Raw genomic sequence first — 27,377 nt, forward strand, 5'->3', positions numbered from 1 at the left:
ATGCCAGTGTTAGTCAGCTGCATAATTAAAAACAGCAGTTTGGCAATTAGTTCTAACACCAATGAAGCGACAGGTAAAAATAGAAAAATAGTAAGACAATTTCAAAATGAGAGCAAAAGCAAAACACAGATGCAACAATTCAATCAGAACATCCACTGTTCAGTATGTAGCCAAAACATAAATATCAAAACTGAGAACTGTTTTCCTGCTTCTACCTTAGCAATCACATCTGCTCCGTCAACATTCAGCTTTGGTAAAATACTGGCTCTGCATTTGTTTTTTTTAAACACATGGCGTCTGCTTTATTACCATTTACATCTTGCCCCCTCACCCTGCAACGCCACAGTGCCCTGCACAACACATCCCTGAACATCAAAACATACCCCATGAGCAACAACAGTAATGATGATCATGTTGAGCTGAGAGTGTGTGTGTGTGTGTGTGTGTGTGTGTGTGTGTGTGTGTGTGTGTGTTTTTTTTTCTTTGCCTGTGAAAGAAAGGGGGAGGGGAGATGGAGGCAGCAGAGCAGTAATTAGTGTTGCCTGTCATCCCAATCTCCATGGTGATGTGTTCTGTATGCCATCTACACCTTCGGTACATGGAGGCACAGGAGAACAGGAGGCATGGCGGTGGGTGTTTCTCAATGTCGAGGACGCTTGCATGGTAGCACATGTCTTCCAAGTCACTTGCTTCAGAAGCGAGGCAAGATATCCTTCCTAGCCTCGGAAAACGAAGAATTGCAGAACAGGCTAACAGGTGTGCGTCATATGCGAGGCCCCGCTTTAAATGGAGCGTGATTTCCGCCAAAAATGTGGAAATTGGTTCATGCGCAAAGCATTGTGGGGATTTTAAGACCGCAGAGTCTACACATGTGCAGCCTCGACATTTCCCGCAACGAAGTACACCGGCCTCGGTAGAATTCCAAGCATCCTGGACATTGGAACAGTCCTTCGGCGGGACTCGATGACGTAGCATCCTTGAAAAAGTGGCTCTGGAGCAGCTTTCCTCGACATTGAGAAACACCCATGACTGCTGTTCCAGCACTTTGAGCAAGCACAAGATCAACCACCAGACACTTGTCACTTCTATAAATAGCCGTACAGCAGCAGCAGCAGCAGCAGCAGAGGAGGCACTAACTGCAACTAAAAGAGAAAAAAAATAAGATGCCATAACGCAAGATGTGATACAATTTAAAATCTAATTTAAGAATAGACAAGAATTTATCCTCAACACTAGAAGGGGGAAAATACTTTATTTCTATTTCTGCATAGAAACATGCCTATGATACAACATCACGCGCGCACACACATAACATTGGACAGGTGGACTGGGTTAAAATCAATCACAATCATCTATACAATCCATGTGAAATATTAAACTGATGTGCTTCTCCATAACATTCGAATATATACAATAGGCAAATGAGGCTGAAAACATGAATTATGAAAATAAACATATTTTATTATTGTTTAACAGATATTTAACGGTGCAAAATCAAGTCAGAGGAGAAAATCATGCAAAATGCACTGTTGTACGTCTTTTATACATGAATATGTGTCCCCAGTGTGTAAGGGAACTCACCAAGTGTCAGAAAACACAACCCTCTCTCGTTTCCTCCATACCCAAATCTCTAAAAACAGGGCTGCAACGGAGCTGATTATTATTTGAATTTTTCTGATGTCAGAAAACGGGTGCTCTGCCTATATGGGCAACTCTCCACCTATCAGGGGAATGAGAGACCACTCGAAAGCGCTGGAGACGCTGTAGTACATATGCCAGGCCTGTAAGTGGCGCTGTAGTCTGCCACAAAAACAGAATCAGCCCCTGCAAAAACAGGGCTGGAAAAGAGCAGATAGAGCGAAATGAGGCATGGCTAAAATGCATGATCTGTTTTAGGGCTGTGCAATTAATCGTATTTTAATCGCGATTACGATTATGGTTTGCGACGATTATGAAAACAGCATAATTGACAAAATACGATTATTTTGCTGGGTGCGCTTTCGCCCCTCCCTAAAAGCCCACTCGGCCACGTGGGAGTGACATGTGTTGTGAGTGTTCAGCGCGAGCGAAGATGTCAGAACAAGAGCAGAAACTCGTTAAAAAGAAGGGTAAAACTATTTCCACTAAGTACTTTGCCATTACATTTCACATGACTAAAGATATGTGCCCAGTTAGCACTGTTAGCAAAACCAGGGCTTTAAGCAACTTGTCAACACGTTGGACAAGCGTTACGCGATGCCGTCTCGGTATTGTTTCAGCAGGTCTGCGCTGCCTGCACTATATGACAAATGCCGTGGGGAAGTTGAGAGAGATGTGGCTTCAGCTGACTACTTTGCGACCACAACGGACCTATGGTCTAGCCCTGGGGTGCCCAACCAGTCGATCGCGAGATGTGTCTAAAAATAGAACAACAATAGTCTGTTTTATCGTTAATGTCCTGTAACATAATCTTCCTGTGCCAGAATAATGCACTTGAACGCATCAAAGCTTTGTGATTGGCCGGCGTCACCCCATGTGTCGGGGCGTGGCTGAGGGTCTTCAGTACAGGTGGCTTGTCACCTGCCTGCGCTCATCTCTGAAACCAGACCATGTAAACAGGCTGGTGTTTCTCGCAAAAAATCTTTAAGAGATTACATGAGCAGCCCTACCAGCATTTGCCATGGTGGCCTAAACATTTTTATTTGGCTATATGTTAAGGAGTTGTCAGTAGGTTGTGACAGTGCACTGCAACATATTTGATTTAATTTATTTTGGTCTAATTTATTTGTATTTATCATATTAATAATATATGTTTAGTAAGGTTTTGGAAGTGCGCTCCAACATATTTGTTGATCTTGTTTATTGGTAAAATATTATTTGTTTTAAAGTTCAATAAATGGTCAATGAATAATCGTCAAAATAATCGTGATATCAATTATTGACCCAAATAATCGTGATTATGATTTTTGCCATAATCGCACAGCCCTAATCTGTTTGGTATTTTGAAAAAAAAACTTCACAGACATGTTTTATAGGTATGGCCCTACAATATATGTTTCAAATATAGCATGATAGGTCCACTTTAAATAAATTATCCAGAATGTGCTACATACTGTACGTACAACTGTACTTTTACATGATTACCAACCTCTGGGTCAGCGTTTAAACGGAGTCTAGTGAAGATGAAAATACTTTCCCTTTGTTTGTTAAACATAAGGCCACTATGGTAGACCATAAGGAATATAAGTCACAAGTCAAATAAAGCTCACTCCTTCTCTCTGTGGAAACATGTAACAGACTCCACGGATCAGACAGACAGAAGTGTTAAGAACAACTCTAATCACATTACTGCACACATTGAAGCTCTATTACTCAACATGAGGCACAGGTGGAACTGATGGCATTGCACTGTATGTACTTTGTGATGATGGTACAAAAGATTCTACATGTAATCTAATAGAGTCTACATTTGGTCCTGACTCAACCAGCCCTGATGGATCTATTGTATGCAGCTAATGTGATTTTCAGACAATACTGCTCCATTGATTTTGTTTTCTTTTGTTGAACTCTTTTATTGTACAAGGATTTAGAAACAATGTGTTGCCTGAGCATCATTCATACCATGCTGTGTCTCGACAAAATATCTGAATGTTGTCCCTGTGGTCAGTGTTAAAAAGCAGTGGCACGACAGAAGGCAGAGACCGGATGATCGACAAAGAAATCTGGGTCCATTTTCTAATCCCAGTTCACAGTAACAGTTTTGCTATACAAACCCATATTCACAAGTGTTTGGGTGTTCTTACCATAGACTGTGTATATATATATATATATATATATATATATATATAGGGTTCTTACTGGACAGTTAACAACTTTGATGGATTAAAGGCATTAATCCCAATGACAAAGTTAATTTTATTTAGTTCTAAAAAAACTGACTGTACATATTACTTCAAGCAACCGCTTAGCAACATCTCTGTAGCAAAAATGTTGCCATATGGTTAAAACAGACTTTCTTCAGATTTAAACCCATGAAAGTCTTTCTCTGTAATATTACATATTTAAGTATCTTACTTATTAAGTAGCTGTCAATGTTGACCAATAACTATAATAATTACGACCCAAAACCTCAGCAGATCTGCTTCATCAAGACCCTGTGGTTTGATTTGACCATGTTGGATGACAATGCCCAAACTACCCAGTAACTAGCATTAGACTCAAATGCTCAATCCTGATTAGTTAATGGACATACATGACATCACACTATCCAACTGAGCCCCTCCCACTTCAGTCTATGTAAGAAAAGCGCAAAGAAATAAACACAGAAATCGGTGATATGAAATAACCAAAATGTTCGAACGATGGCAGTAAATTGTGTGTTCATGTAGGACCATGTCTGTCATAACAAAAAGATAATTGAGAAAAAGATATGGCTGTGTTCAGAATCATCGTTTTACTTTTAGTATGTACTGCAGCTGCCCATACAAATGACCTACAGTTGCATGTAGTTTGCATACAATTGGGACACAGTACTTCATATCATTGCACCTTGAACTTCGACCCTTTTGCTCGTATGCAGTATCCTCTGTGTAAAGGATTGTGGGTAAGGATAGCCAGAAAAGTATGCTGGCTTGCATACATCAAAATGTGATGAGTATTATATCCATGTATTTTTGGCATAATACATCTGACATACCATATATTGGTACATACAAAATATGTTTTCCTGGCATACTTAATAGTATAGTTGTATAGGTATTTGTCTTCAGGTCCTTTAAGACATGTTCACTAAATGATTGGCATGTTAAAGGTAGTCTGTTTTTATAGAATAGTTTACAATGGGAGGTCATGCGACACATGCAAAATGCTTTGAGACATGTTAATGAGTGTATGAGTGTAATATGGTAAATATGCTACACAACTGATTTTCTACCACAGGATTTAGGATTTATGACGCAGCAAAAATCGTAGAAATCCTGTTTTGAATCTAAATCCACCAGTTTTTTCATGCACTCTACGTACTCTACGTACTCTACGCACTCAGTCGGACGCACTCTACGTCCGACTCTACGTCCGACTACGCATGTAGTCAGACGAGAGTTCCTGCTCTTTCTCCTTTTCGTAGTCAATCAGCATCAGGTCAGCGTTGTGACCTCCGGCTGAGCGTAGTTTCCTGTGGCAGCGAGGAGGTCTTTACAGCTCTCTGTAAGGAAACAAAGGACAGAAAACAATCAAACAGTCATTTATGAGCATGAAAGACCTAGAAAGTGTTTCCTAGGAATTGTATTTAAACATCACCGCTATATAGAAGCTGTTCAAGCTGAACTCGTCTCTATAAACTAATCAATATTCTTATTATTATTTTATTATATAAAAATCCTACTAATTTAATTGTTTAATCTATAAAATGTCATACAATGAAAGTTTCTTTAACATTAGAATTAGGGCTGTCAAGTTAACGCGTTAATAACGCGTTAACGCAAAAAAAATTAACGCCACTAATTATTTTAACGCGATTAACGCATGTGTATTTTTTTCCCTCGGCCGCCCCGTAGTTTCAGAGCGCATCGAGTTTAAAATACCATCTACAAGCTGATGCTGCTGACAGCCCCGCTCCTGCCGCCCGCTTGTGGCAGACCACACTTCCACGCTCACCGGCAGGCACCGACTGGCCATCGGGAGGACCGGGAGGGTGTGTGTACGTGTGGCCCGAGCGAGCGAGAGAGAGACCTTACGTGCATTACCGTACCGCAGTGTGAACGCGGCTATTGTTGTTGTTAGCATCTGGTGCTAGCTAGCTGCGCTAACGGATATACAGTAAGGAGCTGTTTAAATGAAAACAGAGGAGTGCTCTATCCACACAACTGCGCCGAGCACTTGACTTTATGCAGGAAGCCAGACAGCGGGACATTGTACGAGAAGTCAGCACACTCATGATTGCAGCGTCCAGGCAGCTCCCGTTCTCACACACACACACACACACACACACACACACACACACACACACACACACACACACACACACACACACACACACACACACACACACACACACACACACACACACACACACACACACACACACACACACACACACACACACACACACACACACCACACACACACACACACACACACACACACACACACACACACACACACACACACACACACACATTGTATGAGAGAGGTTCCAGGTTGAATTGAGGCGAATATTTGTAATGTTCAGAGGTTGTTGTGTTTAATATTCATGAGAATATTTGTCATTGTTCAAATGATAATAAACATTAGCATAAAGCATATGTGTCCACTCATATGTTGATAAGAGTATTACAAACTTGAAAAATATTCCTCTAAGGTACATTTAGAACAGATACAAAATGTGCGATTAATTTGCGATTAATCGCGATTAACTATGGACAATCATGCGATTAATCGCGATTAAATATTTTAATCGACTGACAGCCCTAATTAGAATACAATTTACATTAATATAATCTTCTCAATTTAAGAAGCAGGAGCCTGCGAATTATCTTTATTTTCTGATAAATGATGTAATAATTGTTCTTTGTAATTTTCCATTTAAAGTATCCTATTATACTATTTTTAGGCATATATTATAGGTCTCAGATATATACAAATATATAGAAAACCTGTCTATGAATAGTTTCAACAGATCACCCATTCTAGCCATGCCTCATACCCATGGGCGCGGGAAGGGGGGTGCTGAGGGCGCTGCAGCACCCCCTAGCGGCAGGCAGGGGGTGCGGAGCTCCCCTGTCTGAATTATTATTTGACGGTTATTGCTGCTCCCGCTGTGCATAATCTGTGTAATATGTAGCCAATAAATTCCACATTGTTGGTAAAATAATATTTTGGCCTGCCCCGAATGTTTTTTTTGTAGCCCCGGACAATTCTACCTCAATAATATAATACATTAACCGTGCTTTACGTGAACCTCATCATGATACTCGAGAGGACGGCAGGACTGTAATTTCCCATGTTCAGTGAATGCAACAGAGGCATGACCCCAGACCAATCAGAGAGTTGCATAGAAATAAAAGTGTGCTTGTGTCATTCAAACTCGGCTCTGTGTGTGTGTGTGTGTGTGTGTGTGTGTGTGTGTGTGTGTGTGTGTGTGTGTGTGTGTGTGTGTGTGTGTGTGTGTGTGTGTGTGTGTGTGTGTGTGTGTGTGTGTCTGTGTGTGTGTGTGTGTGTGTGTGTGTGTGTGTGTGTGTGTGTGTGTGTGTGTGTGTGGAAATAGCGTATTTAGTGTGTGTGAGAGAGGGAGAGAGAGAGCGGGACCGGTGCCAACAGTAGGGACCGTGTTGTTAGCATCTGGTTAGCTAGCTGCACTAACGGACATACTGTTGTTGGTTCCACAACAAGCTGGAGGAGAGCTCTCCTCTCAGACTGAGAGGCTCAGGTGAGCTAAAGGACTCTCTGAGTGTTTAGATAGTTAACTTTAGTCTAAGTTATCTTAGTGGGTCTCAAACGGTTTGGTCACAAATTATTCAAAAGATTATTTCCGCGGCACTTCTTCATATGATCATTATAGTTATAAAAAAAATAAGAGAATAAAGGAAAAACAGTTATGAAATACTATATGGCAGTAAAACAAGAATACAGTTTGAAAGGGGAGTGATTTGTAAAATATCCATAAAGAAAAAGAACATCTGCTTACAGTTGTGTTTCATCTGGGTGATGAGAGATGTATCCATAGATCTCTTAATGTTGCTCTCAAAGTGCACCAGATTGATGCTTTTAACTTCAATATTTAAAAAAAATCTTCCCGGACCCCCCTAGAGGAGGTGAGGTCCGCTCCCCACTCGTAAAAAATAGCACTTTACCCCTGCCTATATGCCGTGAGCTGATTATCGAGCCTTCATTGTAACAGTCGCGGGTGTACTGTGTGTTTGCGTGTGGGGAGTGCTTTTGTGCGTGCTCTATAGTGCCCGTAATAGTGCCCGTAATAGTGTTCACTGGAGTCCAGCACCTCAGCACCCCCACTCAAAATACCTTCCCACGCCGCTGCTCATACCCCTCTATTTCAGCCTTGTTAGAGAAGTGTTGGTTCTGGGTCAGTAGCGTTTAAAAAAAAAAAAAAAAAACGTATCCAGGAGAATTCTACCGGCAGATACTCAGCTAAATGCTGCTGTGATTAAACACCATATTATGTTCCACATCCAGGATTATTTCTATCAGACGTTTCTGATAGGGCCGTTGGCGTAAAGCCTGCCCACATTTAAGATATTACGTCATATCGGCAGCAAATCTGGATCAGCTCTGTTGTACCCCCGTTTTTTTTAGATTTGGGTACGGAGGAAAAGAGAGAGGGTTTTATTTCTTGACACTGTGTGTATTTTGCATGATAGGGGACCTTTAAGGAGCAATTCATAAATTGACTTCTATTTTACTTCGACAGAGAGATCCTACAGATCTGAAAGTCAGAGGACAGCAGGATGCTTTTGCTATGAACACCCATGTTGTTAATGGAAACCCATTAGTAGCAATCATCCAGACGAGTCACCTGGGAATATGAAGCCTCCTCCGAGCTAACTAGCCTTTTTTCTGGTTGTCAGCATTTCTGCCTGCCGCTTCCTCTTAGCAGCACACAACAGTTTGCCTCACCATTATGCTCTCATCAGGACAAGAGCTGGCGGTTGTCACATCTGAGGCAATGGGCTTTCCACGAGGACAGCGTTTTCATGTATAAATTGTGACGGCGAGTGTTAACACTGTCTGTGATTCCTTGTGACAGTCATAATCACTTCAAACCCACCAGCATTTTGTTCCCACTGCAGGGCGGGCGACCATTTCCTTTCACTGATAATCATCTTAGCATCTTCAGACCTGCTGCATCCATCTGTCCTTCTCTCTGCTTCCTGCCAAACTGTTCTGGTGAAATATGATCCATACCTTATATCCTGTAACCCTGAAATTAACCCTACACCGTCCTCTATGGGTATGGCTTCATAGAGCAGTGCCACTAAGTCATATCTCTACCCTGTGAGCAGCTCAAAATGGCAGCAATCACATGTTGCATGTTGTCAAGAAAATATGAGTTCTTGATTTTGAATCACAACTCAGCCACAGCCATTTCCCACACTGATAGCAAACAATGAAAGACCACTTGAGACATTTTTCCAGGTAATTTCGACTAAAATGTGTTGTGAATGTGTAATTTTGCCCTGTTATACAATGGGATATCATTATCCACATCCTCACCAGACACAGGGCTCGGGATTGAATTACCCCCTCCCTCGCTCTCTCAAAGATTCGTTTTGAGCTGTTCTGGCTTTGCTCTGCCTCCCATTGCTTTTGTCTCTGCCATCAGAAAAAACGTCACTTGGCAATTGCATGAGCTGACCAGATAATTTAGCGTATTATTAGAGGAGTCAGCGTGAAAGGAGACTGGTGATGATTTCTTCGTGTTTTTGTTTTTCCCACTGTGACTGTGATGCTGTCAATTCTACATTGACGTATTATTTCCTACCTTGAGCATAACAGGTCCACAAATACCCCTTCTCGTGTATCTGAAAGATATAACTGATTTTTCTTTATATGCTACAACATGACAACATGCTATTAACCGACACCAATCTACAACACTCAATCCATTCAGGGATTCACAAGGCTTTCAACAAACACATTTAAATATAATTTTCTTGTAATGGGCTGTCAAAAAAAGTGGGGGGAGTATATAGTCTCATAGGAGCCAAGCTACAGAGAGTGCCCCCCATTTATGTGTTTTTTTAGCCTCGACAGTGATGCACTAATGAGCTTTGGTAGAAAAATGCATCCCGGTAAAGTGCAGTTTTGCAGGAAAACACCTTTAGTGTCGTTGGGCTGTTTGCAGATGAGTCAGGATGTTGACCGGGTGGGATGTGAGCTCAGGATGTCATGAATGAATCCACGACTGCCAAATATAGACTCTTTTCCCGAGGGGCTTTTAGGTACTTAGGGAATCTCAGATGTGTGATCCAGCAGCCATTCAAGCAGAGAGCGATGGCAGGCTGACAGCGGATATCAATAAAGAGACCTACAAATGGGCTTCTTTGTACCCATGCTACCAGTTTCACACAACTTATCAATAGTCAAATACAGAATATTGGTGTTGAAGGTCAGAAATCTATAAATAATCCCATAGACATAGCATCACAAATACCTACAGTTGAACCTGAGTATAGATAGACCCACAATTGGGTTAGAAAACACTGCCATTTTTGCAATTTCTTGTTTGTACAAATTGAACAAACAATATATAACAGAAGTTGTAAATCTATACAGATTTTTTTTTTTACCCTCAGACAAACCAGGCTAGCTGTTTCTTCCTGCTTCAAGTCCTGAGCAATCAGAGATGGGAGTGGTATCAATCTATCATCTCACTAGTACCCAAAACGTTAAAAGTGCCTTAGTACATGTTTTCCCAGAGTGTAGTGGAGTTAAACCAGTGCTCAGATCAGATATGTGCTGTCACTTACCAGTATGGGCGTTGGAGTCACCAGCGGTCAGGAGGAAGCAGGTGGCCTCCTTTTTAGTCTTGTCTCGCCCTCTGGAGCACCGCAGGGTCCACTTTTCATTGGGGGACAGCGGCTGGGTCAGGCTGCAGCCTTCCTCCTCTGAAAGGGCCACATTTGCATCCCCGTTCTGCTTGGAGTCTGACAGGAGGACAAAAACACATAGTGATGTAAATGCCAAAGCTTTTACTGAGCGCCCGAGTGCCCACACAAAGGCAGAGGTTTGTGGCATAAAATCTGTGTTTTCTGTGATGAAATTCAATTGTCTGAGATTTTGTAAGGAGTATTTTGATCATGGTGTGTTAACTGTCTATGTGACAAATCATGGTTCCGCTGTCAGTCTTAAAAGCATTTGGAAAAATAAGAATACATAGTCTAATTATGTTACTGTATAACTCACATATTTATAATTGATTATACAAACAGGAAGACAAAAATAATAATTTGAAATCAAAATCCTGATAAATTCAATAAATAACAACATTATTTTAAAAAGGTCACTTCAATTAAATTACAAAGAAATAATGTTCTTACTTTCCTCTCATGATATCTAGCCATGCAGCCATTTGTTTTATTTGCCATTAAAATGTCTGCCAAAGAACAACTAAGGTGAATGCTATAGTGTTTGTGCTGCTAACACTGAAATATAAATTTTAAATAATAGTTCAAACATTTATTTCCAGCAAGAATGTTCCCTTTATAATATGAAATAAAAATATTTATAGTGAAAGAGCCTCCAATGACGGCTGTCTAAGTAACCAAACACTGTTTCTATAAGAAGACATTACTGTTTACATTTAAAAAAGGTACATGTAAGCACCACACATTTCTCTAATTAAATCCTGAGCAAATAAAAACAGAACTCTCTGCTTGTCCAGATACCACAGAGGGAAATCGAGAGCATGTTCGTGTAATTTGGGTGAACTGACCCTTTAATATTGTGTGCTGACCTGAGCGGTTCCTGCTGACGTTCTCTTCGGCGGCCAGCGGACACGTGTCGCTCTGAGTGCTGTCTCTGTGTGAGTTTGTTTCCGACTTCACAAACGAGGCAGAGTCAGTCGGAGCGTCTGGGTTCGGGTTGTGCTTCTTCTTCTTTTTCGGCAGTTTCTGTTTGGCCATAGCCAGCGAGTAGTACATCCCAAAGTTATTGACGATGACGGGCACCGGCATGGCGATGGTCAGGACCCCTGCGAGCGCACACAGAGCCCCCACCATCATGCCCAGCCAGGTCTGTGGGTACATGTCTCCGTAGCCCAGCGTTGTCATGGTGACCACCGCCCACCAGAAGCTGATGGGGATGTTCTTGAAGTGTGTGTGGTTGGAACCCGTGGGGTCGTCAGGCTGGGCCCCGATGCGCTCAGCGTAGTATATCATGGTGGCGAAGATAAGTACACCGAGTGCCAAGAAGATGATGAGAAGCAGGAACTCGTTGACGCTGGCTCTCAGTGTATGGCCCAGCACTCGCAGGCCCACAAAGTGCCGCGTCAGCTTGAAGATACGGAGGATCCGAACAAAGCGCACCACTCGGAGGAAGCCCAGCACGTCATTGGCAGCTTTGGAGGACAGACCCTTCAGGCCCATCTCCAGGTAGAATGGCAGAATGGCCACAAAGTCAATGATGTTGAGTGTGTTCTTGATGAAGACCATCTTGTTTGGGCAGCAGACGACGCGCACCAGGAATTCAAAAGTGAACCAGACCACACAGATGCCCTCCACCACAGTGAGGATGGGCTTGGTCACCATCTCCGGCCTCTCCTCTTTCCGTGTGACGTTTCCCACGACAATCTGCACCGTCCGGTTCTGCAGCTCGTTGAAGGCTTCATGGGTCTCCAGGCAGAAGGTGGTGATGGACACCAGGATGAAAAATAGAGAGGCAAACGCCACTCCCTAGACAGGACAGATAAAACACTTAGTTTAAGGTAACCTATTGTGAAAAATGCACTTTCTGATGTCTTTCATACATAAATATGTGTCCCCGGTGTGTAAGGAGACTCACAAAGTGTCCGAAAATACAACCCTCTCTCTTTTCTCCTTACCCACATCTCTTAAAACGGGGGTACAACGGAGCTGATCCAGATTTGCTGCGGTCATGACGACATTAGTCAAATGTGGGCTGGCTTTACGCCCACGGCCCTATCAGAAACAATGTGCGACTTGTTTTGGAAGTAATATCGTCTGTGTTTACATTAGCAAGCATCGTTAACACGCAGAGCTAATGCTGTACTGGAGAGAGTATAAAAAAAAAGGTACTCACCTTGTGGTAAACCCGCGAGAGAAAAAGCATTTGAGCTCCATACTGTTTTAAAAATAATCCTCGTGGTTTGGAACATAATATTGCGTTTAATCACAGCAGCATTCAGCTGAGAATCTGGGTAGAAACCTCTCTTCACAGAGGAGAGCTTATGCCTGCTCCAAAGGGGCGTGGCCAGCAGCAGCTCGGCAACATTTAAAGCTACAGACCCAGAATCAGCACTTTAATAACAGGGCTGAAATAGAGGGGTACGTATGAGGCATTTTGGTATTTTGAGAAAAACATATATATATATATATATATATATATCTGAGACCTATAATATATTCCTACAAATAGTATAATAGGAGACATTTAAAAATATCTTATGCCTTCCGAACTTGTACTATACTTGTACTATTTTTTAAATCATATTGTGCAAAGGTTTCTATTAAAACTTAAAACCTGAATGGTTTGCTCTCCAAGAAAACTATAGACACCTGAAAAAAAATCTGTTTTCCAGAACCACTGGCACTGAGCCTCATCCTCACACCTTCAAGGAAATAATTCAGTGCTGTGATTGTCCACTGCCTCTTGAGTTTAATATTACTGAGTGAATATTATAATAACCTTTTTTTTTTTTTTTAAAGACTTGGGAGCCAGGACAATGTCATTTGAGAAAACAAACCAATTCCAAAACCAATTACTCCCATGAACACAGAGCCTGAATCCTGCAGAAAGAAGACGTGATTTCATTAACATGGCGCCCTGTGCAAGACTCGGACAGCAGGGGGTGCTCACAAGGAGCCAACACTTAATAACTACCAACCATAGGGCTGCTGTGTGAGATTTCACATACATGAGTCTCAGGGTTCAATTTTGTTCTGAAAAGGAGTTTTTGTGTTTCGATTCACAAGTGTAGGAGAGGGAAGTGGAGAGAGGAGCAGAGCCCGCTGACACAGAACAGCGAGCGATAACAAAAGAGATAAAAGACAACGAACTGAGTCATGAGAGACTTCCTGTCACATTCAGTCATGCTGTTGAGTTTATCAGCCATGTTTTGGTGAAACAATGCACTCATTGATGCCTCTGATCCAAATGCAATATCATTTCAATCTAGAGCTGCAGCTACTAGTCGACCAATTGATGAGTTAATACAGAAAAATAAATCGCCACTATTTTGATAATAAATTGATTGTTAATGTTATTTTTCAAGCGGAAAAGGCAGAAAATGTTGTTTTCAGTCAATCAAATATAAAGATTTAAATGTTCCCTTTTTAAATTATATTACACTGAATGTATTTGGGTTTTTGGACTGACATTAAAGTATTTTCATATTGTTTCTACCTACCGTAAAGAGTTATTTAAAAACATCACCTTGGACAAAATGCAGTTCTTAATTTTATGACATTTTAAAGACCAAATGAATAATCAATTAATCAAAAAAAATAAGCAGCAGTTTCTTTGATAATGAAAAAATGTACAGCCCTAAATAAAATAAATAATCTCTCTAAAAATCTAAATACAATGACGGCTGAGTCAAACCACTTAAAAAACCAATGGGAGGTACATTGAACAATGCAACACGCATGGCTTCCACCTGATCCAGCACAATTGCCATGCCTGTCTGTCTTTGTGTTAACATTGTGTGCTTACTCATACCCGATCTGTCTTCATTGTTTACTAAAGCCTGGACAAATTGCAAAGCCTCTCAAACCTTTCTCCAATCTTTCAGCTGGATAAATATGTACCTGTGCCATGCATGCACTCAGCTATTTTCCACCTCCGGGGCCTCTCAAATATCAACCGGCTTTATAACGTTTGGTTCTTTGATTAGAATAAAATAAATAAACCATGTGATGTTTGACACTAATCCGCTGCGAAACAAATTAAATAAAGTTTTGGTAGACAAACCTTCATCAGGCTATTTTGGAATTAATCAAATGTAATGTGAGGAAGGTCTTTGTACTGAAGCATTGTTATTGAATATCTCTTACTGGAAGTGATGAGGATAGTGTGCGGGAGACTTTAGTGCTGTATTGTCAACCTATTCTCCTATGCACCTGTTGATCTACAGGTGTGCATACGTTCTGCTCTTTACTATGGACAAACAAAATAACTAGGATCAGGCGAGGTTATGGGGTTTAGAGAGTTGGGAGAATAGCAGCTAATTTTCAAAACAGCAATACTGCACACATGTAAATATATACGATAATTAATATCTCTGTTGTGCACCCAGATAATGTGCAGGTTATTTACCATGACAACCTTCCTCCGCTTTGTCCCTGCAGAGCTCTGAGGACCTCGCAGCTCTGTTCCTCCAAGAAGATGAGGGCTGAGCCGAAGGACAAGAGGGAAGACGGGGAAGACGGTGAAGCCTCGACTCTGCCCCAGGAGGAGATCAGAGTCACGTGTCCCTGAACATCACCAAGGACAGCTGAGTCTCAGGGAACATCACAACAAGCCAACCAGTAAAGAGAAACTACCAGAAACAGCAGCACAGAGCTGACTTAGTCATACATACAGTATACTGCCGCAGCTGAAGACAAAGATTGAAAAAAGTAAATGAATGTCACTAAACTTCAATATCAGTATACAAAAATGTTTTTTTATTTTTTATATTTAATCTGCTATGCAGTCACTTTAGCTGTCAGATAAATGAGATGGGATCAAATAAAAAATGAAAGTTACATTTTCCCTTTCTTTTGTGTTGTTGTAGTGTAGTCGTCTAAAAGTAGTATATAAGTAAAGTGACTGAAAATTGTACATGAGATATACTTGGTTAGCAATGCTCAGTTGTCTACATTTTTGAAATAATAATGATCAAATCTTGTTGAAGCTTTACATCTACTGATGTCTTACTTGCTTTCATCTGAAAATGTGTTTTCAGTAACACTGGATGTTTACTAGCCTTTATTCAATGAAAATGAATCAAGTACTAATTTACATTCACAGTGTCTCCAACACACACTGATTCAAAATCTGTTTTCATTGTGTCCTTTCATCCATGATTTCCCATTGAAAAGCTGTCCAGACAAAAGAGCCAGATATAAAGTCAACACCAGATAATTAAGGTGGGCTTCACTAAACGAGAGGGATCAGCCTCTGTTGAAACATCTCAGCAGGACCATTTCCAAAGTCAATTAATAAAAACATTGCCCCAGCTTTTCATCAATCCACTCTGGTCTCCACTGCCTCACAGTGGGTTCTTCACTTGTTGCACAATAGACCTGGATAATGAATAGGAACCCAGTGTCAACAATGGTAGACAAAGTGTTGATGAACTGGTCGGACATGTATTGATTGTAAATCTTATGAAAATAAGGAATTGGACAGATCTGATCCAACAGTGCAAATAACTATTTTTGGCCAGAACAGAAGGCTTGTTCTTCCCATTTAACAAAAAATAGCTGTCAGTCATTTTGACAGATTAATTGTCTTTTGATCTGCAATCATTGTCCCTGACACACGGAGCGGTGCAAGCGGCTACTTTTTTTTACCTGACGATCAAATGGACAGACGGATAAGAGACTAGCCAGTGACGGGGGACATTTATATTATGCTTTATCCATCTTTTAATCAAAGTTACAGGCAGTCTTGTGGCCATTCAGGCATGACAGGACGAGTGTCGATTTAAGAACTGACGTTAAGATAAGATAGGACGTTTAGGAATGCTTTAAGACTGATAGTATCTTTGAAACTTAGGTCAAGATAGTTCAAGCAGATACGATATTTGTAATGTCACTTTCCCACCTGCGAACACAGCTGATTGTGTTTATTGAAATGCATAACTGTAGTTTCAGTTCAGCAAAAGCCTAAAAAAATGTGTCCATTGTGTCAATTTTGTCCGGCTGTTTTATCATCGATCATATTTCTGTTACAGTCTAAAAGATATATTTGTACACTATGAAATTCTTCTGGCTTAAAAAACAAAGCACACAAGGGACTCCTTCAGTAAGACAACAAACCAGCAGCCACCAAAATAGAAAGGGTGAGTCCTGCTGTTGTTCAGATGCTTGTGATGAGCCCAACGGGCCGTGACAGTGTTCAGTTTATTAAAAGGCCAACGGTTTACCCCAGAAGTAAACAGAGCTGGTATCTGCGGCCAGGGGCAGCTCCGCAGGGAAGGTGCCGGAGGTCTAGGCACACTACGACAATTTTCTCTGCTCATAAAAGGCTCAACAAAAAGGTCTTGCAATAACACATCACAGCTTGACCTCAGACCTGCGTATCTGTCAGTGGCTGCACTGCCACTTCTCTTCTTCCAAGTATTTAGTCTTGTTGTAGTAGTAGTGTTTGTCTGTGGCTATTCTAGTTATTTGCATGTGTCCGTGTATACAAGTTGATTTCAATGAATCTTGCAGCATTTAAATGTGTCTGTACTCTGTAATGTTTAGGGTCTGACACAAAGGGATACCACAACATTATGTTTACAGCTCAATGGTGGAGACTTTAAACACAGTGTTGGACTGGTTGCCATACTGTTTCTGTTCCACCACAGTGGTTTCCATGTTAGGGTGCTGAGCCTCCTGATGTTATGATCAATGTTCACACAAAGCTTTCTTTTTTTATTCATTTCCTGGGAATGTAAATACAGCCTCTGCAATCTTCCCGAGGGGTTAAAGTGTATACAAGCACTACGTGTGTATGACATTACTTCCTACATCTAACCTCGGTTTGCAGTACATTTCAATTGCACTCCAAGGGATCAATTAAGTCATTTGGAGAGGTTGCTTTGTATGTGCTTTAGAGGTAAATGGACTTCACGATGAGTGTTTATATTTTATTCTACTCAACTACATTTTCATGGAATATATTTACACTCCTTTAATAGCTTCAGCTCTTACTTGCCTGAAGATCAGACTGAATGGCCATTAGTCTTCTTCACTGGTTAATTCCTTTGAAATGCTTTTTTTAGTTTAGTAAGATTTACAATTCTTGACTTGTGGACATGATATTTTGTAAAACAACACAGTTTGGTTTAAATTAAGTACGTTTGTTACGTTATTTTCAATACTGATGTAGTTTAAAGTTGACATTAATTTGGGTTTCACATGTGCCACAAACACCATCGATCCACGCCATATTCCCAATCTTTGCTTAGGAAGCAAATTGTGATACTTAAAAAAAGTTATCCAGAAGACTTGAAGTTTCCCTCAAAGGTAATAGACAATACCTTTGAATGTTTGGGAATGTAATTGTCGAGACACCAGGCTGAAAACGGAATGATATTTATGGATGATAGCACAGTTGATTTTAAAGTCTCTGAGCACTAAACCTACAGTATCGTAAGAGTCTAAGGATAATGCCAAACACTGCCTGTGCCAAAAAGACATCAACTCAAGGTCATCAGGTGTCAGCTTGCAGACTGAGACTAGGTTCCCCCAAGGAGACAGCCGCAAGGTCCCAGCTGGGAGACTCAGATCAGTAAGGAGTGAGGCAGGTGGAGGGGCAGGCGGAGCGTCAGTGTGCAGCAGCTGGGGAGTGCCATCACAGCCAACACCTCCAGCTGTTCAGCATCACGTTCTGTTACTAACACTGACACATAGGAGCCACAACAACGAGGCTACTGAGCAGTCAGCAGCTGCACAGCCAATAAGAGCAGCAACTCTGATGATTTCTTAGAATTCATGTCACACTGATCCATCACCCGAGGACGGAGGAGAATTAATGTCCACCACTCAGTCTGGCAGGGAAGCCCCTGGGGATCTGCAATATACCGTTATTGACCAAATTCAAAAAATAATTTTCTCCCTTTCCCAATGCCACAGTATGCACAATAAAGAAAGCTATTTCTAATTCTCTATTTATTGCGATCATATTGAAACATGCTTATTTTGTATTGAACCAGAAGGGTATGATCTAAACTGCAATACAAAACAAGACAAGGTTTTGGCGGTAGGGCACATTTCTATGTTGACTTCCTCTTATTGAAGGGCTTTGAAGTCATTTTCCACTTTAACCAGCCTCGACCACCGATCAATGAACTGCAGCAAGGACATACACAAAATAAACAACAGAAATCAGTGGAGAGGACCCTAACACAGAGCAGAACACCTCTACAATGAGGAAGAGGATAAAGACAGGGGGAAACGAACACCAATAGGTACAATAAAGTAGATGATGAAATTCCTTCAGATCAGGAAGGGCACTGCTACTGTACATCACCGGGGGTTTACCAGACACATGGCAGGGGGTTTAGGCCTAAAAGACCAATGACCAGGATTCGGTGGATGTGGAAGATCAGGCCTTCAACGTCCAATGCCAGGGTCCATTTATGATTAGAGACAGGGGTGCAATACTGTACTTAAAATTAAATAGGGAAAAGAGACTTTATGTATCCAGAGCTGAAGCATTCTTCCTTTAAAAAGACCACTATGTATAATAGCTGTGAGGGAGTTGCTGAGTCAAAATAAAGGTGCATGGTGGGGTCAGACTTTTGATATTTTAAGAAGCAAAATGATTCAAAACAGCCACGTTCAGTACAAGTCTCAAGTAAAGGCTGGATGTTTAAACCAGATCTCAGCATGCAGGAAAATAACAATTAACCATTCAGTATTGATCATAAATCAAAGCGGTTCAAATCTATCCTGCCTGTATACATACTGACTAGGGCTGTGCAATTTAATCGATCTTGCGATATATATCGATATTTAATTTTCCGAGAAAGTATCGATATTTCAGCCGCGGGTATCGATACATTAAGTCTGATAACTGTGTTCGTTATACTCGCGTCCAGGAGAGAAGCTTTAAAAAGGAGACTAAGTGAGTCTCTGAGAATGTTCAAATGTATACTTTAATTAATAAAAAGCGCGGTAATGTTACAAGCAGAAGATGGTTCAGTCAGAAAAACAGCTGTGTTCTGGCTCTCGTGAGCGAAGGGAAGAGAGCGAGCTCCACCTTTCCAGCTGTTAAATATCCTCTGCTGAATCCTCCCTGTTGGCGCTGCTGGGGATCGGCCCTCCACGTCTCCAATGTTCGTTGTTGCGCATTACAGAGGATTCAGACATTGCACATTAAATATATAACTAAACACGCCTTTTCTCCTCCTTATCTCTTTCATGACTTTTCATTTAATACATTTTAAACGCTGTAATCAATACTCCAAAAATACCTCACGGCTGGTTTCATTTCCGGTAGTTCCGAATGTTGTGTCATGCTACCCACGTCTGTAAACAAACGTATTCAAATAAACTGTAACTTCATTTAATATTCAGCAATAATAATATCTCGACGTCTATAGTTGTAGTGTTGAAATCAGTAGGTTTCGGTGTGCAACACTCCGTGTCATATCGCTACTAAATTCACCTCTATAGGAAATTGTATATTAGCCACATGCTAAATGCTAACCGGAGATGAAGGATTTTCAGAATAAAAGCTCAACAACTGGTTGTGCACAACAACTTCTGGTTTTTCAGTATAAAACAGCATTTAAACTGACGGTATGTTTATGGTACTTTATGCCATCAAAACATTGATTTTAATTTCTAACAAGTCCCATTCAAATCCCCCGTGTTCCGCCACCTGCTGCACCTTTTAATTCTCCATTGTCCATTGTGATACTGCACTTTACAGCTAGAGTTTGCACTGTTTCAATAAATGAAACTAATTTTCTCACCACATCTTTTGATTAATTTTGTCCAGTATTTGCAAGCTGGAGACTCTCTGTCAGAGCCATATATTGTATAATGGATGCTTTCAGTTTTCAGTTGAATTAATTCAATCCAAGTCAATGGAACACTCACAAGATGTCACCAAAATCCCACTGTCCGTTTAAAATCTTTCAGAAAATGATATAAGTGTATCGATTTATATCGAATCGTATCGAATCGTATCGTTGGCTGAATATCGTGATATATATCGTATCGTTGGCTGAATATCGTGTATCGTATCGTATCGTGAGATTAGTGTATCGCCACAGCCCTAATACTGACTGTATTAACATGTAAATACACTTTCTACAATCGTGCTGGGTTTTAAAGCTGGAGTCTGCTGTGTCAACCTTCTTCACTGATTAATAATATGTCATGTGTACTGTATATATGATGAATGTACAACATCAAATTAGTTAGTAAAGGGATAATTCACTTAGAAATCACATTGTATCACAGCAACACATGAACCAATCTATTTTCAGCAAACGGCTTAGAACAAAGCAGAATAAACAAGCAGCACCGTAATCACACAGGATTACTGAGAATTCAGAGTTATAAGAGTCTCATTACGAGGCTGCGCTGCTTTGATGTGTGGAAAATCAAATCCACTGCTCCACTCACAAAGAGCAGAGAAAAGGTGTCAGCGCTGTGAGAGCCGGGCCCAGAGGTTCTGCTCATAACACTTCTTTATTATTTATCAACTAGGTGTCACTCCGAGGCAAAATGTGACGCGTGACGTTTAATATTCAGCAATCAACATCTAATAATTAAATACATATGAATGTCTTTGAACATCTCTAATTTGAAAACAAGGTGACTTTATCTAATGTGGTAAATAAATCTGTATGTAAATGCCAATCCACAATAAATGTGCAAAATCTGAACCAATTTAAAGAAAATGTGTGTTTTATATTGCCAAATAGATTTGGTATTTGTGTGTAGACTCGAGATAACGTGCATCAAACCTCAACAACCCCACATCAATTAATCCCTTGGTCTCACAACAAAGACAAATTGATTTTCTTTTCTACATTGCTATTTTCTGTGGGAAAAGCACTTTTAATTGCTCACCGCTGATAACAAGTTGTAGCCCATTATCACAGCGGTGATAAATTACAGGCAGGAGCGCCGTGGAATTAATGAAATATTGCATGAGGAAAGATTGAACCAAGTTATCTGGTCTAAGCTCAATGTTACTGTCAAGTCTAATTGTTTCATGTAACTAAACTGAGACTACAAAGAGACTAGTACATCATAGTCTTTTAAACTGAAATAGACTGTTTATTAGTAAAAAAACAATAATATCCTCTTTATTGCAATGGCTCTGTGCTTTGAGTGTTCATATCTACATTTGCTGAACAATGAAAAAAATGGTATACCGTTTAATTTATTCTGAACCCCCCCCTTTGTCTATTTAGGTTTTTGTGCTACTTTATGCTTCTTCCAATTTCAGTTAAGGTTACTTTCACGTTTTTATCTAATAAAAGGAAAGCAATTAACAAAAGTACAATATAAAAAAACTCTGCCCTGATGATGGTGCTACATGAAAAACAAAGAAAAGTTATTAATTCCTATCTGGCAATTTGTATTCATCACATATTTAATCCAAAACCACAACAGTTCACTTCATGGTGGTGCTAGAGAAAAGGTAGAGGACCCAATGAACTGTTGTTCGCTTAGCATGGACAACGACTACATCTCATACATTGTGTATCTGTTGTGTGGTAAACACTTTCAAATTAGGCTAAGAGTCAGGCATTGTGTTATTAAAAATGCAATATGCTGTAAAGAGCCATTAGAGTAGTACCTTCTGTATTAGCAGTTGTGCATTTAGAAACTCTCTTATCCATGATTTGTGAGTGGTGCCATCATCAGTATAGAGGCTTCATGTGCCGACTTCAAACAGCTACACCTCCAGTCTTGGTTGATAGTGAGGAGGATGTGGCTTTAAATGATGAACTGATTAACTTCCCTCCGGCTTTCAAGAATCACATTACCTGAGACGAGTACGGAGGCTCTGTGAAACAAAAAGGCCATAAAGGTAACGGGAGTCTCTCGAAAAGCACTCGGCATCCTCTCAGAATGCACAGAGCAAACATATGTACATGAATGGGCTGGAGAGGAAATGGACAAAGAACATTATGACCGGGTCAATATGTGTATGCGTTCTTACTACATACTTCCAGATTCACTATATGAATATATTATATATATACTATATCTATATGCCACGTAGAACTTCACAAATCCTTATTGATTCATTTGCAAATATTGGGTGGTGGGAGACGTGATGAACTGGCAGGCAGAGCATCTTCAGATGGCAGCTGTGACTCAGAGATGTCAGCTGTTCCACAGTGACAGTCTGCAAATGCCACCTGGATGAGAAGCTAAAATAAACACTATTTGAATTGTGATTGGCATGCAATAAGAAGACTACACTTCCGCTGCGGGAGTCTCTGAATAGACCATTCAAACTCCAAAAGTAGGCAAACAGAAATGACAGTGAGAATCAGCCTTTCTCTGTCGACTCTGGAATAAATGTATTTTTATTTTTCTGACCAGTGAAAGCTCCTGGCTCTTTGCCTTGAAAGCTTCTGCTATGGTGACACTCGATACTTTGCTATTACGTTGACTTTATTAGGCACTCAGCTGCTTTTGTTGCTCAGCCATTAGGCATAGGGTTCTTTCTGACGCTTACAAATGGATTATTTCCATTGAGGAACAAATGAGAGCAAAATTATTTTAATTGGAAAGATTGCAAACATAAATGCATCTTTTGCATCATGATAAAATCAGAAATATTTAAATGTATTTTAAGGGAAGTGAATATTAAAATCATAAATACATCAAACACTTAAGACATGATTTTGAATAATGTATTATTCACTAAACACAAGCCACTTAAAACAGGGCAGTATGTCTCTCTCAACATGGTAGATTAAGTTTCTGAATGGTGGGATCCATTTAACTTTGCCTGTAAACTTAGTCGGACATCATCTTCTGTTTAATATACAGCATGATTTATTGCAGATGGATGTACACAACAGTGGCCTTTCAAACACTCGTGTTTTGAGGACCTCTGAGTGCAAACCTTGAATGAGATGTGTGGGAACACTTCAGTCCTGCAGCACTTTTGTCATGAAACAGCATTTTTATCTTTTTGTAGCATTTTGGTACAATTTCACATCATACATTTAGTGAGAAATGAAAAACTGCTGCTCACATGACTGAAATAAACATCTACAGAGCTGGTGATGCATTCTAAGAAAAATATTGACTTCAACTGGGAGCTGAATAAATACACTACAATTGTTAAAGCTTGCAAAAAAACAAAGGTGCGGAGTAACAGTTGATTAGCATTATTAGCACAAAGTAACTCTAGATTAACATTAATGTTCTTTTTGGGGTCTTTGAGAACTAAGGCCCCTCAAAAAACATATTGAATATTGATTCATCAGCCAGATATGTTGTGATTTGTTTCAAATGATCTTGTTCACTAACATATTGTTGTGCCCTTAACATGTTTCATAAAGGTGTCCAAAGAAACATGGTAAAATCTATTGCATTTTCATATGCTCTTTTTCTGTGAATGGTGTTTACAGTTCTTTTTAACACAGCATTCCTCCTCCCAAACCCTTGTCGTATATTTATTTGGATTTCTGTTGGTTTTTTGGGTTCTCTTATAAGGAATCCTAGTAATAGTTGCCCCAAGCATTAGAGAATACATGGGATACACAAATGTAAATGTCTGTCAGAACAGTTTTTGCCAAGACTAGAAAACAATATATATTTTAATATAATAAATGTTTAATTACGCACTCATTTTACTCCATATACAGCAGTGGGTTCTTTGGAAGCACAATGACAAAGTAAAACCAAAAATGTAAATCACTGGAGATATGTGATTGTTTAATATCTCATTCCAAAATTGCAACTATTAATAAGCTGTTTAACCAGTCTCCGCTATTCTGGGAAGGATTTCCCTAATATGTTTGCAACTGGTGTGCAGATCCACACAATAAGAGCATTACTTAGGCCTTAATTGGCCTGGCTCAAAGTCTGCTCCAGGTCACCACTAATGTGTGGGAAGAGGTTAAGATCAGGGCTCTCTGCACTCCTAAACCGGGGAAACGTTTTCTGATGGACCTGGCTATTACCTAAAGTACCATTGTTGTACCTTGTCAGAACCAAAAGAACACAACCCTATGTGGAGAGGGGTCACCACATACTTTTTGCCATTTATATTGAGGATTTAATATTTGCAAGTCTTTATAGGATGTTCAGATGAGCCCTGGTTGATGCATGGGTGAGTTTATAACTGTTCTTGGAAATAGGTGAAATAGACATAAAAATATCAACTGTGACCAGGAAGCAGACCTGTACTTTGCATTTTCCATACAAATAACCACATTAAGGCCCAACTAAACCTCACCAGACTAGGCTGTCATTTCTACACTTGCCTGAACATGTTGCGATGTTAAGTGGGTAGACTTTAAAACTTAACAACGGTAACATTTTAGTCCACATAAAGCGTAACCAGTATACAATGGCAGACTGCTGCTAGTATTTTATGTTTAAATTGTTTTATCATGTCCTGTGTTGATTGTATAAGGACTCAGTAAGCTTGTTTGATATTAAGTAAATCATAGAAATGAAGTTATTTAAATGAAATGGAGCTGCTGACCTTTAACACAACAGGCTAGAAGTTTAACAACAACATGTAGAGCAATCTTACTCTGCAAGGATCAAAAACTGCACGAGACAAATGTTTACAAAACGCAGATATATGTCTCATACAGCAAACATAACTCATGTGCCCATTTAGCGCACTAAGGAGAAAACTCACCCTGGCTGCTTTGGAGGAGTACGGGTCGTCAAACAGGGCCCAGACCTTAGGCTGCCAAATTTCGCAGCAGCTCCTCGACCTGTCCGGACAGTCCTCGATGCCGAACCGTCTCGGCATGTCTCTGTCGTCGTCGGTGTCCGGGTCGGGGGGTTCAAACGTCTCCAAGGCTTCCTCCGCGTCCCGGTGTTGCCGGTAAGTCATCCAGCAGCACGGCTCCACGTCGGTCTCGTCAATCCCCCAAAACGCCAGCTCCTCCTCGAAGAGTGGCCCGCACACGTCGGCCGGGCAGTGTAGCTTGCCGGTCCGGTAGTAGTTGAGCACATAGGCGAAGATACCCGGATGTCTGTCGAAGAAGAGCTCGGCGCTCGGGGTCGCAGCTTCCGAGTCAGAGCTGACCTGTGGGTCCGGGTCCGCCAGCCAGGCCAGGCGGGTCCCCGGCAGGGTCCTTAGGGTGCTTTTGTACGTTTCATGTCGAGTGCCACCCACGTTGATGGTAATTTTTTCCGAGTCTTCCCCTCTGAACATCTCCTCCTTCAGACATGTTTTAGACGGAGGTTTGTTGCCTGCCTTGCGCCCCCGGTAAGACGAAACACACACCGAGCTTATCATTTAGAAGCAAGGACCTTCTGGCCTACCTTACAAGATGTTGTCCAATCCGACAAAAATTAAATAAATATTGCCAAAAGAGCCCTCATTTCAGACCCCAGTCCTGATACTGACCTGTGCGTGTCATTTATGCAAAGAAACAACTGTCTGATGGAGACAGCGCAAACATGAGACGCTCAATAAAAACCACCTGTTACAAAACTCCGCCTGGTGTTGGAACAAAACGCAGGTGTTTTTAAATGTTGTTTGTCGAACAGGTTGCACAATGTTACTTACATGAATGCTTCAAGGTGTTGTACTTACGATTTCCCGCTCATTTTGCAAAAATAAATGTCAAATTACGCACAGCAGGCTTCGTGCCTCTGAAGTAATGTGTCACTCCTCGCCTCCTTTTAGAAATGTTATCCAAATTCTGCAACGCCAAAATGAACAACTATTCCTGATAACTTTTCTCTTCTCCAGAAAAAAATGAGCAAGCTTTCCAAACGACCATTTATTCACTCGAGTTGAGCTATTCCTCCAGTTCTTCCTGTTCAGTTCGCATGCCAGATGTGCTGTTGTTTTCCAGCTGGGGATCTGTTGCTTTCTTCACAAGTAGCCTGTCTTGCCTTAGTGACACAGCCCCGGATGGATGGTGCGTTCAACAACAGCCTCGACAGTTTAACTCTTTGGATGCTGGCGGAGGCTGGCGCACTGAACCACTCCCTCCAATCTCTGTGTGTGTGTGTGTGTGTGTGTGTGTGTGTGTGTGTGTGTGTGTGTGTGTGTGTGTGTGTGTGTGTGTGTGTGTGTGTGTGTGTGTGTGTGTGCGTGCGTGCGTGCGTGCGTGCGTGTGTGTGTGTCAACCTTCAATTTACTTTAGTTGTAGATTGTAATATTGAATAATGTGATTCAAACATTTTAGTAGCAGATAATGATGTTCCTTCAATTTCATTAGTAGCCAAAAATGATGATTATTGTCGTTATTAGTATTATTTGTATCATTATTAGTATTTCTTATTAGTGCTATTATTATTATTACTATTATTATTTGTATTATTATTATTATTATTATTATTATTGAGCAACAAAGTGTGATCCAACAATGTGATCTCAGAGAAGTCATGATGTTGCTGAAACAAACTAAGACTGACACCTAGTGGATCGTTCAGTGAACAACATGATCAGTGAGCCGGTTGAATGAACCTTTCAGAAATACAGAAAAGTGTTCAGTTGATTTACTAATTATGTAACCACAAAGCAACATCTGAAAAGTGTAGGTGAAAGTACTGCATTCAGCATTGTACTTAAAGGGGACCTATTATGCAAAATCCACGTTGTCATGTCTTTTATACATAAACATGTGTCCTCTCTGTGTAAAGACATTCTGAAAATTTCAGGAAAAAAGATTCACTTTCTTTTTGTCCTGATCCATTTATATAAAAACCTATCTGAAAATGAGTTGATTAGATGTTGGCCACTTTATGATATCTTAACGATTTTTTGGCTTGTGTAACCAACCAAGGTAACACGCCTACCTTATCACCTGAATCTCCTCCAAG

At 40.6% G+C, this 27,377-nt stretch overlaps 1 protein-coding gene across 2 annotated transcripts; it reads right to left on the bottom strand.

The window, feature by feature from the left end:
• Window positions 1–3,525: 3,525 nt before the first annotated feature.
• kcnc4 (potassium voltage-gated channel, Shaw-related subfamily, member 4) lies at window positions 3,526–26,475 on the bottom strand. Of its 2 annotated transcripts, none has more exons than XM_034086274.1 (4): window positions 25,231–26,475; window positions 11,450–12,386; window positions 10,464–10,640; window positions 3,526–5,182 (listed from the first exon to the last, which is right to left on the bottom strand). In XM_034086274.1, the coding sequence occupies exons 1-4, from the start codon at window positions 25,837–25,839 to the stop codon at window positions 5,115–5,117; spliced, it is 1,791 nt and encodes a 596-aa protein (XP_033942165.1). In that variant the 5' UTR covers window positions 25,840–26,475; the 3' UTR covers window positions 3,526–5,114. The 2 variants fall into 2 exon arrangements, with proteins under 2 accessions (XP_033942165.1, XP_033942164.1); XM_034086273.1 differs by having other exon boundaries at window positions 11,429–12,386.
• Window positions 26,476–27,377: the final 902 nt, after the last annotated feature.

This window comes from Pseudochaenichthys georgianus, chromosome 7, assembly GCF_902827115.2.
Source record: "Pseudochaenichthys georgianus chromosome 7, fPseGeo1.2, whole genome shotgun sequence".
NCBI lineage: Eukaryota > Metazoa > Chordata > Actinopteri > Perciformes > Channichthyidae > Pseudochaenichthys > Pseudochaenichthys georgianus.

Coding starts and splice junctions, on each gene's coding strand:
- kcnc4 (XM_034086273.1), bottom strand. CDS start 25,839: ATGATAAGCTCGGTGTGTGTTTCGTCTTACCGGGGGCGCAAGGCAGGC. Junction 12,387..25,230: donor ACTCCTCCAAAGCAGCCAGG/GTGAGTTTTCTC, acceptor TGTCCTGTCTAG/GGAGTGGCGTTTGCCTCTCT. Junction 10,641..11,428: donor TCAGCACACAATATTAAAGG/GTCAGTTCACCC, acceptor TCCTCCTGTCAG/ACTCCAAGCAGAACGGGGAT.